Source organism: Hermetia illucens, chromosome 6 (assembly GCF_905115235.1).
Source record: "Hermetia illucens chromosome 6, iHerIll2.2.curated.20191125, whole genome shotgun sequence".
NCBI classification, from domain to species: Eukaryota; Metazoa; Arthropoda; class Insecta; order Diptera; family Stratiomyidae; genus Hermetia; species Hermetia illucens.
The window spans coordinates 80,726,650-80,743,045 of NC_051854.1; the positions used below are offsets into that span (position 1 = coordinate 80,726,650).

The 16,396-nt window shown below is 38.2% G+C and overlaps 1 protein-coding gene across 4 annotated transcripts in view; it reads right to left on the reverse strand.

The window, feature by feature from the left end:
• Window positions 1-8,184: 8,184 nt before the first annotated feature.
• The window catches only part of LOC119660601 (putative transcription factor capicua), a 132,011-nt gene continuing 123,799 nt past the window's right edge, over window positions 8,185-16,396 (reverse strand). For all 4 annotated transcript variants that reach the window (XM_038069280.1, XM_038069279.1, XM_038069277.1 and 1 more), the window contains one exon: window positions 8,185-10,449. In XM_038069280.1, the coding sequence (XP_037925208.1) occupies window positions 10,379-10,449 (71 nt within the window). In that variant the 3' untranslated portion in view covers window positions 8,185-10,378. The remainder of the gene's footprint in view (window positions 10,450-16,396) is intronic.

Here is a 16,396-nt window from a genome sequence, read left to right on the forward strand (position 1 = left end):
AGGACTCTACGAATATCCAATGGCATCAGTAGCGAATTAATTGCGAAAACTATAGTGGGTCAACTGCATACAACGAAAAAAGAAGAAAATTACAGCGAAATGGACCAATTGGAAAACCATGCAGAACTCTATTGAGGGGGGGGAACTCTGTTATGGATATCGGAAAGGAACTGCTGAATGTTTCCAGGTGGGGATCGCGGTAGCAACATTGAATTGTCTGCATCCGGGAGACCAAAGCTGAAATTGGGCTGGCATTGAAGAAGGAAAAAATAATCTAATCTATCAATTTCTAGTGCCTGCATCGTAGATGATGAACGTTTCACAAAATAATCGATAAAAAAGACAAATTATACTGCGAAGTACAAAAGGTATCAAATTCCTGAAACGCTGAAGTAAAACTGCTGCCTATATCAAATCAGAATATGAATGACTGAAACTAACACAAATCTGAAGCTATACAATACTTTCTACTTTTTTGCGGGGCTCGAATGGCGACACCACCTCAAGTGCCACTAGAGGGAAACGGATATCGTAATAATAGTAGCTATCAGATGCCCTGAAGATGAAGCATCGACAACTGACCCTTACCAACCCTTGGAGAACGATATCATTGGAACGGCCATAAACATTTGTAGCTCTAGTCACAAAAAAGAAGGGGGAGGGGGTTGGTTTGTCTGATGATGACTACACGCTACCAACAGGGCAGAATAATGCTAATGAACTTCGGAGAGCGAAGAAGCAACTTCATAAACAGAAAATGGAAACCTGCTAGTGAACAATCGCACTTGCTGCGGGAGTGGAGAGGAAAAATTTCGCTAGCTGAGTTTGACGAACAAATACTGTCCCTAAGTATAGAAGAAGTAATAATAATCGTTGGCGCAACAATCCAATTGAATCAGGGCATTGAGGTGTGTTAGAACACTTCATTCAAGATCGTAGCGGTACACTACAGTACACTCTAGGAGGCAATGTGGTCATCATTGCGCTCGCCCGAGATTATTAGCCTGATTTGGACTCAGGTACTCATTCACAGCTGAGTCGACTGGTGTCCTGCATCCAGTCACGATAACAAATCCCTCTACCACCAGTGAAATCTAACCACTAGAGCCATCCGGACACTAGAAGAAATGGTTCATGAAATTCATAGGCTTAAGCACCACAAGTAGTTTGGAACCGGTCGATTTCCAGCCGAACTGGTTAAATTTGGAGGCGACAAACTACTCCAAGTAGTTTGTCAGCTTATGCTCAAGGCTTGGGACAGTGTATGCATGGTGATTGTATATGTAAATAAGATATTCTCTGTTCTGAACATAACAAGTCGGAAAACCGGAAGCTTCGCATATAAAAGGTTTTGTGTATTTCTTTTATAAAGACATTTGAGTGTGCATTTGTCCCATTAGTACGTAGCATGTTATATGCATATATTATGTGAGAATAGCCACATTCAGTATTGAATTTGTAAAGAAACGTCCACTTTGACCTATTACAACTTAGTTAGTAATAGTGTGATTCCCACCAAACTTGGTAGGATCATGTTCTATATTATAGCGTACATTGTTACAAAACGTGGTGCTGGAATGAAGCTAAGGGGGGTTTTGCAACCAATTATTATTAACTTTATTTCAACAGATATCGATATGGAGGGTCTTTCGGAGCCAGGGTGCCATATGGTGGCAGCCTCCTGATTTTGTTCAGATTTTTCAGTTGGGTAGTTTCTGAAAATGGGTCCGTTAAAGAACTGATCGCTTTCGACCCCCCGCACTCCCCACCTTTCCAACAAATGTCAAAACTAAGAACGGTAACCGAGGCCTTTCATTTGGTACCCCACACGACTATATTTGATTAAATTCGATGTAGAATTATGTAACTCACTGTATGTGTGAGCGTTCACAGTTCTCATCTTTTCAGAAAATTTGGTGTGAATCGCTACAACCGTCCGGTCCCGTGTGACGTACAGGCAGACGGTAAACCGATTTTAATAAGGTTTTGTTTCCTGAAATTTTTCGTTTTAGAGAGATTTTTGTTTTACACAAAATCCTAAACATAGGATATCACTCAGTGTAGCAATAATAGAGGTGTAACATTATTGAGTACCATAAGTAAGATATACTCCGGCTGTGGACAAGGGGATGATCCGCTCCTTTTAACTTGGTCCTAGAAAAAATAGGTAGGTGCCACAGGCATTATAATCTTTAAGTTCACCCAACTTCTAGGCTATGCTGAAGACATTGACACAAAGACGTAAAACAACAGCAACATCAAATAGCATCACAATTGATAACAGCTATAAAGATGAAAACCGCGCACAGCTGCTGACAACCACTAGAGCCTATTTCTGCTTAAACAAGTCGGGAAACCGGAAGCTAGACGCTTCAGGTATGAAAGGTTTTGTGTATTTCTTTTATAAAGAGATTTGGGTGTGCATTTGACCCATTAGCATGTAGCACGTAAAATATGCAAATATTATGTGAAAATAGCCACTTTCAAGTGATGTTGACATTCATAATCTTGAATTTGCAGAGGAGCGCAGATTTGACCTAGTATAACTTTGTTAGTAATAGTGCGATTTTCACCAAATTTGACAGGATCATGATCTATACTATAGCCTACATTGCTGCAAAATTTTGTGATTCTAGGGTGAACATAAGGGGGGTTTTTCTGTCAATTACTAAAAATTATAGTAATATACTATTATTAACTTTATTTGAACAGGTATCGATATGGAGGGTATTTCGGAGCCTAGGCACCATATAGTGGCAGTCCCCTGATTTTTTCCAGATTTTTCAGTTGGGTAGTTCCTGAGAATGGGTTCGTTAAAAATGACAACTTTCAACCCCCCGCACTCCCCACGTTTTCAGCAAAAGTCAAAACTAATACCGGCTTCGAAAAGTACTAACCGAGACCTTTAATTTGATACCCCACATGACTATATTTGATGAAAAAAAAATTTACACCCCCCTTTTGCATGTATGGGGACCCCCCCTTAAATTCGTCGTAAGAGGATGTAACTCACTATATGCGTGAGTGTTCACAGTTCCCACCTTTCTACCAAATTTGGTGTCAATCGCTATAACCTTCTCCGAGAAAAATGCGTGTGACGGACAGACAGACAGACAGACAGACGGACAGACAGACAGACAGTAAACCGATTTTAATAAGGTTTTGTTTTACAAACAAAACCTTAAAAACTGTTCCGCTCGAAAAGCCCCACACGCACACACCCCACACTTAGTATCTTACTTCTTCAATCCTCATGTATTCCTGAGAGATTTAGGCTTTTCACAAGAAAAATTACGAACTCTTATTCGATTCTGAGAGGATAATCTTCCCAAGAAAATTACGAACTTTTATTCGATTCTGAGAGGATAATCTTCCCAAGAATTTTTGGTTTAGAAATTTTTTGTGAAGCACTGGACAGAGATACAAATACGAATTTTTCACCATAGATTTAGTAATATCTTGAGTGTGCATAGTAATTTTTCCAGTCCGATTGCATAGTTCGTTATTGAAATGCAGAGCAATTTATTCACCCATCTCCAGAAAAAAGTGTTTTTCTGCTGCCACGCTAGAGAGCGCTGCAATCATCTTAAAGAAAAAACGTGAAAGGCATTTTAACATACACACTTAACTACAGTCCGCAAACTACGATTATTAAAAAATATTGAAAGTTAAATTGTTGATGCCGTGTTAAACTTTTTTTGTGAATTTTTTTCATGGCTTCTTCAATGAATAAAAAAAACTACTGAATGAATCGCAACTATCTTTGTTTGCGGACCGTAGAAAAATGTTCTGAATGAAAGTCGTGAAAATTTCAAAGAATTTCGTTGGATAGATTTTGGGTTATGGTGGCAGCCGATTTTCAATATGCAGTTTCCAGACGCATTTAAAAAATAGAATGTGATTTTTAGCCACAAAACCTTGAAGAAACACATATACAGCCTTGGCTTCAATTCTTGTCCTTTTAGTGAAATCATTCAAACGTCATTCGGACCGATAAATACGGGCGACATAAATCTGGCATGCGACTCATCACGTGTTTACCACTATAATTTCCGAACGATTCCGAATATCGAAAAATTACTTTGCCCATATATTCTACACTATATCTGGATGCCATTCATGCCAAAAAAAAAATCGATTCCGTAGATCCGACATACGGGATGACCCCCCTAAAAGCAGCAAATATGTTCTACGGACTTTCATATCAACAAATACGCTCACTAGCTTTTCAATACGCACGGAAATTGAAAAAAATTGGAGCCATCAAGGAAGTGCCTGATTTCTGATTCGCGAAAAATTCTGACGAAGCTTCAATTGGTCGTGCCGCAGTTTTCAATAAGTCAGTCGTAAACGCTTCTTTGCCACTTACGAAAATGTGCGTAATTCACATCAGTATAATGCTGCTGATGTTTGGAATATGGCTGAAATGGGACTGTCCACAAAACCTAACCCGTTGTAGCTCCTAAAAGTACCAGATGTGTTGACGCAATAAGTTCTGGCGTACGAATGTGACAATGGCACACGCAATGTCAGCTGCAGACGATCGACATCTCGCCATTCTTCATTTATCCACGAGCAAAATCCTAGAGCAGATTTTTACTACATACCACTGCGAATGCAAGAGGGGTAGCAAACGGGTCAGGAATGGCAGCAGCATTTCAAATATTACGCGATCTAGCACTGAAAAAACTTTGCTCATCATGGATAATCACGAATACATACAATACATCACAATTGCTCGATTAGACTTTTGTAAGGAGAATAATATTCAAATGCTTTAACTCTACCTCCGCACATCAGCCATTGTATGGAGCTTCTCAATAGAGACCCTGGTGTTCCTATTACTATCGACCTCATAGCTGAACTGGTCGCTGAGCTGTTGTTTAAAGATGCTTCCAGCATGAATATCGTCGCTGGATTCAGATCAAGTGGCCATTTGACATTTCTTCGGAAGATGATTTCATGTCGGGATTTGTAACTGATCGACTGTACGAAGCTGATCATCGTCCATCAAATACCTAACAAGAGGCTGCTCCGGTAAATGCCCATCAAGAGGCCGGCCCATCAAATGCCCACTAAGAAGCTGGTCCTTCGAATGCCCACCATCAGGTCAAGGGGCTGATTCATCGTATGCCAATCAAGAGCCCGGTCAACCAAGTTCCCGCCAATTAATTTCAATTGAAAATATTCCGCCATTTCCCAAAACTGCGCAAACCATCGAATCAAGGCCGGAAGCGACGTACAGCTGCATTTCTTACGGATTCGATGATGCTGGAGTCATTACGAGCTGCGCAAGCCTTACAGCTAAAAAAAATCAGCCGCAGAAGCCAAGAAAAAATTAGCAGCTGAAAAAAGGAAAGAAAGAAAGGCAGCAAAACAGCAGAAACTTATAGAAAAAGAGAAGCAAAAGGAATCAAAAAGAAAAAATACGTCAAAGCGCAAACGTGGTCGTCCTAGAGCTAACCAAAAACACTCCAACGACGACGAAGTCATTTGCAAGTACAAAACCAGACGCAACTGCTGAAAAATTACTAGTAGATAGAATAGAATATGGACATCAGTTGCACCATCTCTTCATCGACTTTAAAGCCGCCTATGATAGCATAGCCAGGGTAAAACAGCAGCAGGATTACTCTCAAGACCATTCGACATCAACAACGGTCTACGACAAGGGGATGCCTTGTCATGCGTCCTCTTTAACCTGGCCCTCGAGAAAGCGATCCGTGATGCTGAGGTAAATGCAAGAGGTACGATTCTTTTTAGGTCCACCCAACTACTGGCCTATGTTGACGATATCAACATCATGGGAAGAACGACCCGAGACGTACAAACTGTCTTCATCCAGATCGAGCAGGCGACGAGAGATCTTGGGCTGCACATCAATGAAGGCAAGACAAAGTATATCGTGGCAACGTCAATACCAAAAACCAACCAACCAACAACATGAAACCGCTCTGGTCAAACGGGAAAAATAAAGATAGGACTTTGAGACCGTTGATAATTTTTCCTATCTAGGGTCGAAAATCACAACCAATAACAACTACGGTGATGGAATCCGCGCACGGCTGTTGGCAGGCAATAGAACCTATTATATAAGATAAGACTATTATCTTCATGTTTATGATATGAACTTGTTGTTAAGAAAATAAATATAAGATTACCCTTATTGTTGCGGTTTTTTAGAAGACAAACCAGATTCCTAATTTTTTGAGAAAATATGTGAAATGAAATGAATGTATAATATAAATAAGACGCATTTTATGATAGTTTTAAGGTGGCAGTCTAAGTTCAGTAGTTGTACAGGGAAAATAAATTATTAGGTTGTTGCAAACGAAATACTAAAATTTGAAACGACTGTAAAGCTTACAAAAATTTATTTAATTAATCAAAATAGGTGTCAGTCGATTCAAAACACTTGTCCCAGCGAGATTCAAAAGCATGTATGCCAGTTTCGTAAAAGTCCAACTGTCGGGTGTTGATAAATTCGTCGAAGGCAATTTTGACAGCCTCTTCGTTCCTAAATAGTTTTTCTGCCAAAACATGATCCAAATGCTTAAAAAAGTGGTAGTCGGTTGGCGAAAGGTCCGGTGAATATGACACAGACTCTCATACTGCAATTCGTTCAACTTTTGAACCGTTGTTCTGGACACATGAGGTCGTGCATTGTCGTGAAGGATTATCACACTATTTCTGTTGACCAATCTCGGCCGTTGCATACTCAATTTTTGGTGGATTTCCTCGAGTTAGGTGCCAAGAAAGAATACTGGATAACTCCAGCTGTAGACCACCAAACAGTCACCATTACCTTCTTCGGATGGAGGCTCGGTTTCGGCATATGCTTCGGTGGCTCATCAGCATCTAGCCATTGTGCTGATGGGCGACGATTGTCGTATAATATCCACTTTTCATCACATGTCACTATTTTGTGCAAAAAGGGATCGCTTCTGTTGCGGGTGAGTAAAGAACTGCAAATTTCCATTCGAAGTGCCATGTTTTGCTCCATAAGGCATGCGGAACTCATTTGTGGAGCGCTTTCACCTTTCCCAGTTGTTGCAAGTGCCGGGAAAATGTCGAATAGTGTACGATCAGTTTTTCTGCAATGTCTCTCAGACTGACGTATGTCGGATTCGAATACCAAACGCAGCTCGTCGTTGTCAATCGATGGTCCTGGATGTCCACGTGGCTCACTTTGAAGGTTTACGTCGCCTGACCGGAAACTTTCCGGCCACCGCCGTGTGGTTCGTCCGCTTACCGTATCAGCTCCAAATGCACTGTTAATGTTCTTGGCCGCCTCCGCTGCTTTATGACTGAGTTTGAATTCATACAGAAAAAGTATACGTTCTTGGCTCTTTTTCACCCTTTTTTCCTTTTTATTCACTGTTATCACAACGATGGTCAAAACTGAGATGACTGATAGCCAAATCGACCATTTCATGTGCAACAACCTAATACCTTACCGCAAGAACACGTAATTTTTATTTCCTAACTTCGAAAATGACACGGAAGTAAAAAAATTGGGGACAGCGAGGAAGTTATCAATGCTGTAAATGCATATTTTGACGAACTTGAAGATTCATACTATAAAAATAATAACACTGCATATGAGCGTTATAAAAAATGTAAAATGTAGAAATTCTTCAAAAAAAAAAAAAATACTTTTCTTTAACAGGCCATTGACCTCCTTCTTCTGCTACTAGTCGTTCTACATTGATCTTAAAACAGTGTATCTGCCGCATTCTTTGTGTCTTTCTTAGGGTCAATATTTTAATGCAATGGGTAGATTTTAGAGGCATCATTGATTAAATCGTTGTTTTCAAAATAAATTAGATAAAATACAAAACGATTAGGCGTACATCGCGACGAAGAAATGTCACTTTAAAGGTTAATTATATAATGACGGAAGCTGGGACAAAATTTGAAAAACAATAATTGTAGACGTACATAGGCCTTGTTTCATAAAGAAGGTGCGACATGTGAATTTAAGCGAGATAATATTATAGTTGATATAGTCTTTCTGTAGCAAGTCTATCCTAACATTCGATTTTCGTTATTCCTACTTCCTGTAATTTGTTTTGTTCAATACATTTTAAAATCTTGTTAATATTTCAATTAAGTATGATAACAAACTTTTTTTTCCTTGATATTATTACTTTCTGTTTTCGACTATATAAAAATGAAAAGACATTTTTATTGTTCTGTGACTTCATTATCATTTAATTGTAATCTTGTCGTGAAATGTATAGTTTTATCTATACACCCGCATTCTATTCAATATTGCAATAAGTTTCTATTTCCTAATAATATTATCTTGTGTGGTGCATATAATTTCACTTTTTACTGTAATCGTCGTACAAACTTGGATAATTACTATTTACTTTAATGATAATCATTATTATCTATTTCTGCGCTCTCGATCTTATCAAATTATACTCTTTGCTTAACAAATGTAACAAATAAAAATTGAACAGAAACCTAAAATCTATTTAATTGTTTTGTTTCGTATTTTAAATTAACACGACATTATCATAACGTTTACATACAACTTAGCCCTCACTACTTTATATTGATAACTTATTTTGAATGTATTCATTCCATCAAAGATGCACGCATCATATTCGTTGGCACCCAACTATTAAAACCATCTCAAGTTTGACTTTTTCTGAGTAAGAAACATTAATGAATGTTTAAAAAGAATTTAATTGACTACTTAGAACGGTAAAGGAAGTTATTCTAACATTTAACTATTCAAACAAAATTGTAACGTTAGAATTACAGAAGATACTTCTAGATTCATTGGAGCCAAAGCGAATGAAAAAGAATTTGCATAGTATTAGAGCTGAAGTTTCTCATTTTGTGAGTTTGTCCTGAGCTCCCTATTTACCATTCAAAATATTTTGACTATAATGAAAAGATAAGTCGCTTACCTGGTTACTCCATAAATGTGGAAAATTTTACTTGTAACTTTTATTCGTCCATTTAGCTACAAATAATTGTAAATTCTAGGTAGGATTTCTTTTGTATCTTTTCTACTTCGCATTTACTATAAAAACTGTTTAATAAGAACACCTAGGATAATGAATTTTCCAATTGAATGCAATTACAAATTTAGAAGAACATACTTTCATTTTATTAAAAATACTAAGAATGGACTTCAGACAGGAACCTTATACAAATTCTTTTTAGCAATTCTCCAGTTATTTTCGAAATTGCAATTATTTTCACTTCCAACTTTACAATTATACATGTTCGAAACTAAAATTACTATTCTAGGAAATATTTACAAATTGCAAATTATCAGAATAAAAAAGATACTAACATACTACTATAAAATATTTTTTTATAATATTATAAATAGTAGAAAATTGAAATGAAATTCATTTTAAAATTGATGGGACTTTCATGGTTGCAGATAAAAAAATAGAGAACAGAAGAAAGCAGCAAAATATTACTATAAAATACAATGACAAGGATTTGAAATAATAAAAACTTGTTTTTCCTATTTGCTAGTGTTGATTTATATTGTGCAAACACCGATATTTCGGAAACCACTTGTTTCCTTAATTAGTGCTAACAAGTCAAGACTTAGTGCTAACAAGTCTTGACTTGTTAGCACTGATGAAGGGTGAAAACCGATATTTCGGGAACCACTTGCTCCCTTAATCAGTACTAACAAGCCAAGACCTGTTAGTACTGATGAAGGGTGATGAAGTGGTTCCCGAAATATCGGTATTTGCAAAATATAAATCAACACTAGCGAATAGGAAATACCGCGTAATTACACTCAGAATGACCACGAGTTTAACATTCATCAAACATTCTTCCTTGATCGTTCGTCTCTCTTGCTTGCATATGTATTCATTCAAATATCTATTTAATCCTTTTATTGATTCTACTAACTGTATTATTACCTGTTTTCATCTTTAAATATGTTTATTATTTCTGTTTTAGATAATTTCCAAGACTAAAAATGGATAAATTGTCTAAATGAAAAGCGACATTACAATTTACTAAAACAAATTAAAATTAGCTTCTTCGTTTCTTTATTTTTTTTTTTATGTTGCGGTGATTATGGCTTCTATATATTTATGAATATATATGTATGCATATGTATCGGTTCCAATTGATTAATTGGATTTTGTTTTCACTACTTCCTCTCTCTTTAAATTTGTATTAAAGTTGTTGATAAAAATGTTTCTCCTTTAAAAATTGTTTTCAGTAACTATTTGCTTGTATATTCTATTTGTTTGTGTATGCTGCTGCGTTGCCTTTTCATCTTTACTATCATCTAAATATAGATTTTATCTATATAGATTTATTTGCTGCGTAAATGTATCATTATTTTCAAATTTTATTCACTATTGAAATCGAAAAGTTTTTTTTATTGTGATTGCGGCATTTGTTGTTGTTGCAGTTGACTTTGCTGTTGTTGCGATAGATCCCCTGAATGTCCTGAAATTAAATGTTTGGTTGTAGTCTATGCATTTCACGGTTGTCAGTAGTACAATATACCATTGGAAATTTATATAGATAAACAAATGGGAAATCTGAAGCGCAGTGCTTCGGGTATGAAAAGATCTGTAGATTTTTAATTTAAGAATAATTAAATGCTCGACGATTTCATTTGTTGGTTTTATGTAAAACAAAACCTTATTAAGAGGTTGTATACCTTTTTTAAGGTTTTGTGTAAACACAAAATTAAAATCCTTTTATTATCTGTCTGTGTTTCTGTCCATTACACGCATTTTTCTCAGAGACGGTTGTAGCGATTGACACCAAATTTGGTGGAAAGTTGGGAACTGTGAACGCTCACGCATATAGTGAGTTACATCCTTTTACGTCGAATTTAAGGGGAGTCTCCATACATGCAAAAGAGGGTTTGTAAATTTTTTTCATCAAATGTATCAAATGAAAGGTCTCGGTTAGTACTTTTCGAAGCCTGGCTTAGTTTTGACATTTGTTCGAAAGGTGAGGCGTGCGGGAGGTTTAAAGTGATAATTTCTTTAACGAACCCGTACCCAGAAACTACTTAACCGAAAAATCTGAAAAAAAAAAACCAGGAGACTGCCATGGTGCCTAGGCTCCGAAATACCCTCCGTACCGATACCTGTTCAAATAAAGTTATTAATAGTACATTACTATAATTTTGAGTAATTGACAGGAAACCCCCCTTAAGTTGCACTATTACTAACAAAGTTATACTAGGTCATAACTGTCGCTTCTGTGCAAATTCAAGACAATTAATGTCAATATCACTTGGAAGTGGATATTTTCATATAATACATGCGTATATTACGTGCTACATACTAATGGGACAAATGCACACTTAAATCTCTTTATAAAAGAAATATACAAAACCTTTCATACCTGAAGCGTCTAGTTTCCGGTTTCCCGACTTGTTTTGCAGAAATTCGAAATTTGTTTTATTATGTTAAGGTACAACTACTTGAGAACATTTTCTCAAATTTTTATAGCAATCTGAGCAATAGAAAGAATGTTACAGCGGTTTGAAACGCGCTTCGTTACGGCCGCAAGGCTGAGCGGACGGCGCTCGTGGGGCGATCGTTCCATCGTTACTATAAACCGGCTTTTTTAAGGGCGTGAAGTACATGACTCGGTTCGACTTTACAAATCCTTGTAGTCAGTTGTATACGAGCTTAAGAGCCATTAGTAGGATGAGCTCAGGTTGTGCTGCACGTTATGCGGATGTGCGCCGGGATCGCTCTTCATCTCGGCGAAACTTAATCTAGTTTCAACTACACTAAATTAGTTTTAGTAAATTGCCAATGTAAGGGGCTTATCTATGCCCTTTGCTCAAATTGGATACGCCGCGGTGAGTCGGTCTCATATTATAATATTCCACCTTACATAGTGGCCTATACAATTGAAACATAAGATAGCGGTTTATCAATTCAAAGCCAGCACAACAAACATAACACTGCCGCTGATTTTGACGCAATCGTCGCTTTCGGTTTTATTTGCAGGTGACCACAGCATAACCAATCTGTGTATGTTGCAGTCGTAATCTGGAATTCACCTACGCCTAGATTAGAATTAATCTCTCAATGCATATCATATTCCTCTGTTTCTTATATAGCAGCCCTAATTCCTCAGATGCTGATGCTGTACGTTTCTTTGACGCACCCGCTTCTAACATTGATAATTTAACCCAATAATTCCCCTTGTCTGAAATCGTCATTGCGAGCGATATCAACATGCATAATGTATAGTGGCTCAGATTTTCAGCGACCACAATCTTGGTGGGAAGACATGTCGAGCTTCTGTGTCAGTCTCATAACTTACGGCAACTAGAAGATTGTTCAACAAGATAGACCAGATAAACGAGGTGAAAATGCCCAACTTCTGGATCTTTTCATGTCGTCACACCCTGAGAAGTACATAGTCTCCATAGCCGTCCTTAGAGAGTTCGGGCCACTGCATTATTTCCACAAACTACTATCTCTACACAAAAAGCGCCCTTATTCCACCAAGCGATTACGCCAGAACTGACTGAGTCGCGTTTAATAAATACATAAGTGTTATAAACTGGTCTACGGCGTTCGCTGTGAAGAATGTGGACTTCTTATGTGACTGCATGAATAGTATAATTCTAAGTGGTATGCGTTCATTCATCCCACATAGTTTTAACAAGTCGCAATACCGGAAGCCCGCGCTTCGGTTATGAAGGTTTTGTGTTCATCTTATGTAAGAAAATTCAACGCACATTTTTCTATCCGTATATAGCTACAAGTCCAACATACTCCTCCATATTTTTCCAAACTACAAGACATACGTACATATTACAGCCGTTGATATATTCACTCTAAACAAACAATTTGCCTATTTCCGAATACTTTGCATATATATGCACGTATATAAATTGATCGTACCCATATTTCTGGTTCATTTCTTTCGCAAAAGCATACATATGTACATATATAGTACGTATATTAAATACGGCTGGATTAATGTACAAATATAGCTATCTGAATTACATATTATATTTCCCGCAAACTTCATTAGCACGTATATACTACATACATACATACACACATGTCTGTTTGGAGTAATTGATATTCATATATAAATGGCTAAAAAAACTAAAACAAAATAATTCTTTGCGACCCCATTCTTATGAACTTACGTCGTTGTGGTATTGACGAATTGATATGTGATGATGACGTCATACACGTTGTAGAATGCACAAAATTCACAAAAAATGACAAAGTTTCACCTCCTACAACTTTGTTAATAATAGTTGGATTTTCTTCAAACTTGACCAAATTGGATACTATGTTATCCCTTACATCCACCAATTTTCGTGACAATCGGTCTAGCCATTTCCGAATAAATCGGGTGTGACAGAGAGACAGACGGACAGACAGACATCGAATCGATTCTAACAGGGTTTTGTTTCACACAAAAGCTTAAAAAGGAGCTAACTACCGACCCATAGCATTAACTTCAATTCCGTCCAAAGTTTTTGAAAAACTTATCATCTCTAAATTAATGACCTATTTTGACTCAAACCACCTTATCAGCGACAAGCAATACGGATTTCATTCTATGCGCTCGACCAGTGACTTGATGACACTTCTCACGGAAAAATGGAATCATTGTCTTCATAATCACGGCGAGACCAAAGATGCCCTTGATATTTCGAAGGCTTTTGACAGAGTAAGGCACACCGCCCTCCTGATGACAAGCTCGATTGAAAGCTTCCTTAATGGCCGTTCCATTTGAATTGTATTAGACCGTGTTGAATCAGAACTTCCTACCCTAAATCGCGAGGTACCTAAAGGTACTGTTCTGCCACCCACCCACTTCAATGCTTCTAAAACCCTATGCTGTCTCATATCGAATAAACTATGTGCCCCCCCCTCCTCACAATCTATTCTTTTCGATGGTGTGAATATTACCGACTCACCCTCGCTCAACATACTGGGTATTAACATCTCTAGCAAGCTCAGCTGGACCGACCACATCTTCGGCATTACGAAAAATACGATGAAATGTTTGGGGTTTGTGAAATGTTGCAAAAAATATTTTTCACCATCCGATCTAGCACAGATCTACAAGAGTCAATTTAGGCCTAGACTCGAATAAAACTCTCACATTTGGGCGGGTGCAGGTATCACTGCACTGTCCGTTCTTGATAAAGTTCAACGAAGATCTTTTAAACTCATCGGTGATGTGAGCATTACATCACAAATTGAGCCTCTTGAACACAGATGAAATGTTGGATGCCTTGCTCTTCTCTATCATTATTATAACCGTCACAGCCCCCAGGAAATATTCGATCTTATTCCTTGTAGAGCCTCTCCTAAACGCAACAACCAGCTAAGTAGCCACTCCCGTCCCCAAACTCTAAGGATCAGTACTAGCCGCACCGTATTTATGGGTGTTTCTCAGAACATAAAATGTGAAACACGTGACAGATTCGTGAAATTCGAATCTATCGAAATGCATGACCTGGGCTACAAAATCGCAGTGACATGTGACAATTGTGTGCAACGTAAAATATGTGCAATGGTGCATATGAAATAAATAGACGTTTTATAATGACAGTGCGATTACTTGGTTTGGTTGTACCAAAGTTTGTGGGTTAATTTTTTTTCTGTTTTTCAATATCTGTCTTCATTAGTTGATATCATTCTTTCTGGAAAAAGGGACCAAGGTGCCTCCGACGTTGCGCCTAAAATATTTGGGTCCCACAGGGGGACTGCAAAGGGGCCTTTGTAATTTGGTTGTAGCGGCCTTTGGGAGGCGTCTGTTCTAATTAAGACGTGCGCGCAGGAGTCGAGATCTCTAGGCACGCCAGCCATGTTTTTCGCGTGGTTGGTGGTGGTGGCAGCTTCAGCTTTCGCACTGCGTCCCTGGCAAACGCAACAAACCGGTAGTGTTCAGCCCCAAACCTCAGGGTTTCGTTTTATAAATTTAACAAAAACGTTAATTTCACATTTAATTACACAACATTATGCCCAATTAGTTATAGACCAACTGATATAATTTGAGGCGCGTTTCTAACCGACACCATCAGTTCTAACGCAAGAACCAGACTAACTCCGAGAGCGGACTTCCGGCTGTTTAATAACCTGCGGAACATTCCAGAAAGTCATGTGAATACTTGCCTAGAAAACTACTTTGCTCCTTTTACAGGATTCCCTTATTGACATCAGAAGCATCTGTTATCATTCATCCTAATTAAATATTCGCTCTACTGTTATACAATTTTGGTGTCCTGGCTAATTGTCATTGCTACGGTTTAAATAGACGTCACACATATTTTTCCCAAAGGGATTTTCATCATTAATATCAAGGAACATCTCGATGGCTTGATCGTACAGAGAGCAGGCTGCTTTGAACATATGACCATATTTCGAATCATTTTGGAACAATATCCGGAGTTTAAATCTCCGCTTCACGTACTTACTTTTCATCGATTTGAAGAAATCTTTCGACAATGTTAATAGATGATCTGGGATGCTCTGTGCAGAAAGTAAGGGCAATCCGGAGAATACCATGCGCTGTACAGAGGTAAAATTCCGAAGGAATTGAAAGCCCAAAGCGACACTCATCAGAATTACACCCTCCGACCGATATTATTTCTTCTTGTTATCGGTGAGGTCCATAATGTTGCCTTGTTCGAAGAACGTGGAGGGTTTCAATGAACCATGTCACCTTTCCTCAAACATCTTGAGTAAGCTAATGACCACTGCTTGTTTTCTCACCGAGTCATCTATCTTGGTCAACGGACTCTGGATTTGGAGAAGGAGGCAAGCAGAGTCGAATTGAAAATAAAAACTAACAAAAACAGTCTGACGGGTGATTGCACTCTTTCTATCTGCAGTAATGAGCAGAATATCGAGGGCGTCAATCAATTTGAATATCTAGAAAGCGTTGTTTCTTTCGAGACCGGTGCCGAACTTGATGTCGCTCGACGAACTAATAATGCTAGACCCGTCTTCACTGCTTAGCTCGAAATCTGGTAATGCGTCTTAACGCCAACATCTAGTTGAGATTATTTCGCACCAATGTTCTCTCCGTGCCGTTATATGGGAAGAGTACCTGGAAATTGAGCACCATTATTACTCAAAGACTTCAAGCCTTCGTGAAAACCTGCTACTGCCGTATCATAGTACTGCGACGACCCCACGGATCCCGCCGTCGGCATATGGGGCACGTACCGGTAAACTTGTTAACTTAAAGGGGGAAGTGATAATATATAGGTCACACTTTAAGAAAGGACGAAAACTTCATTGCATACTGTACCATGGAATGAAGTCTACTTTTTCAGAGTGGTCGACAAGTGGAACATTTGGGCAGAATTGTAGAGGAGGGCTTCACAGGAAGACCTGCAGAGAGTTTCGCCGGACCGGTAATAATAACGCGTTAATGT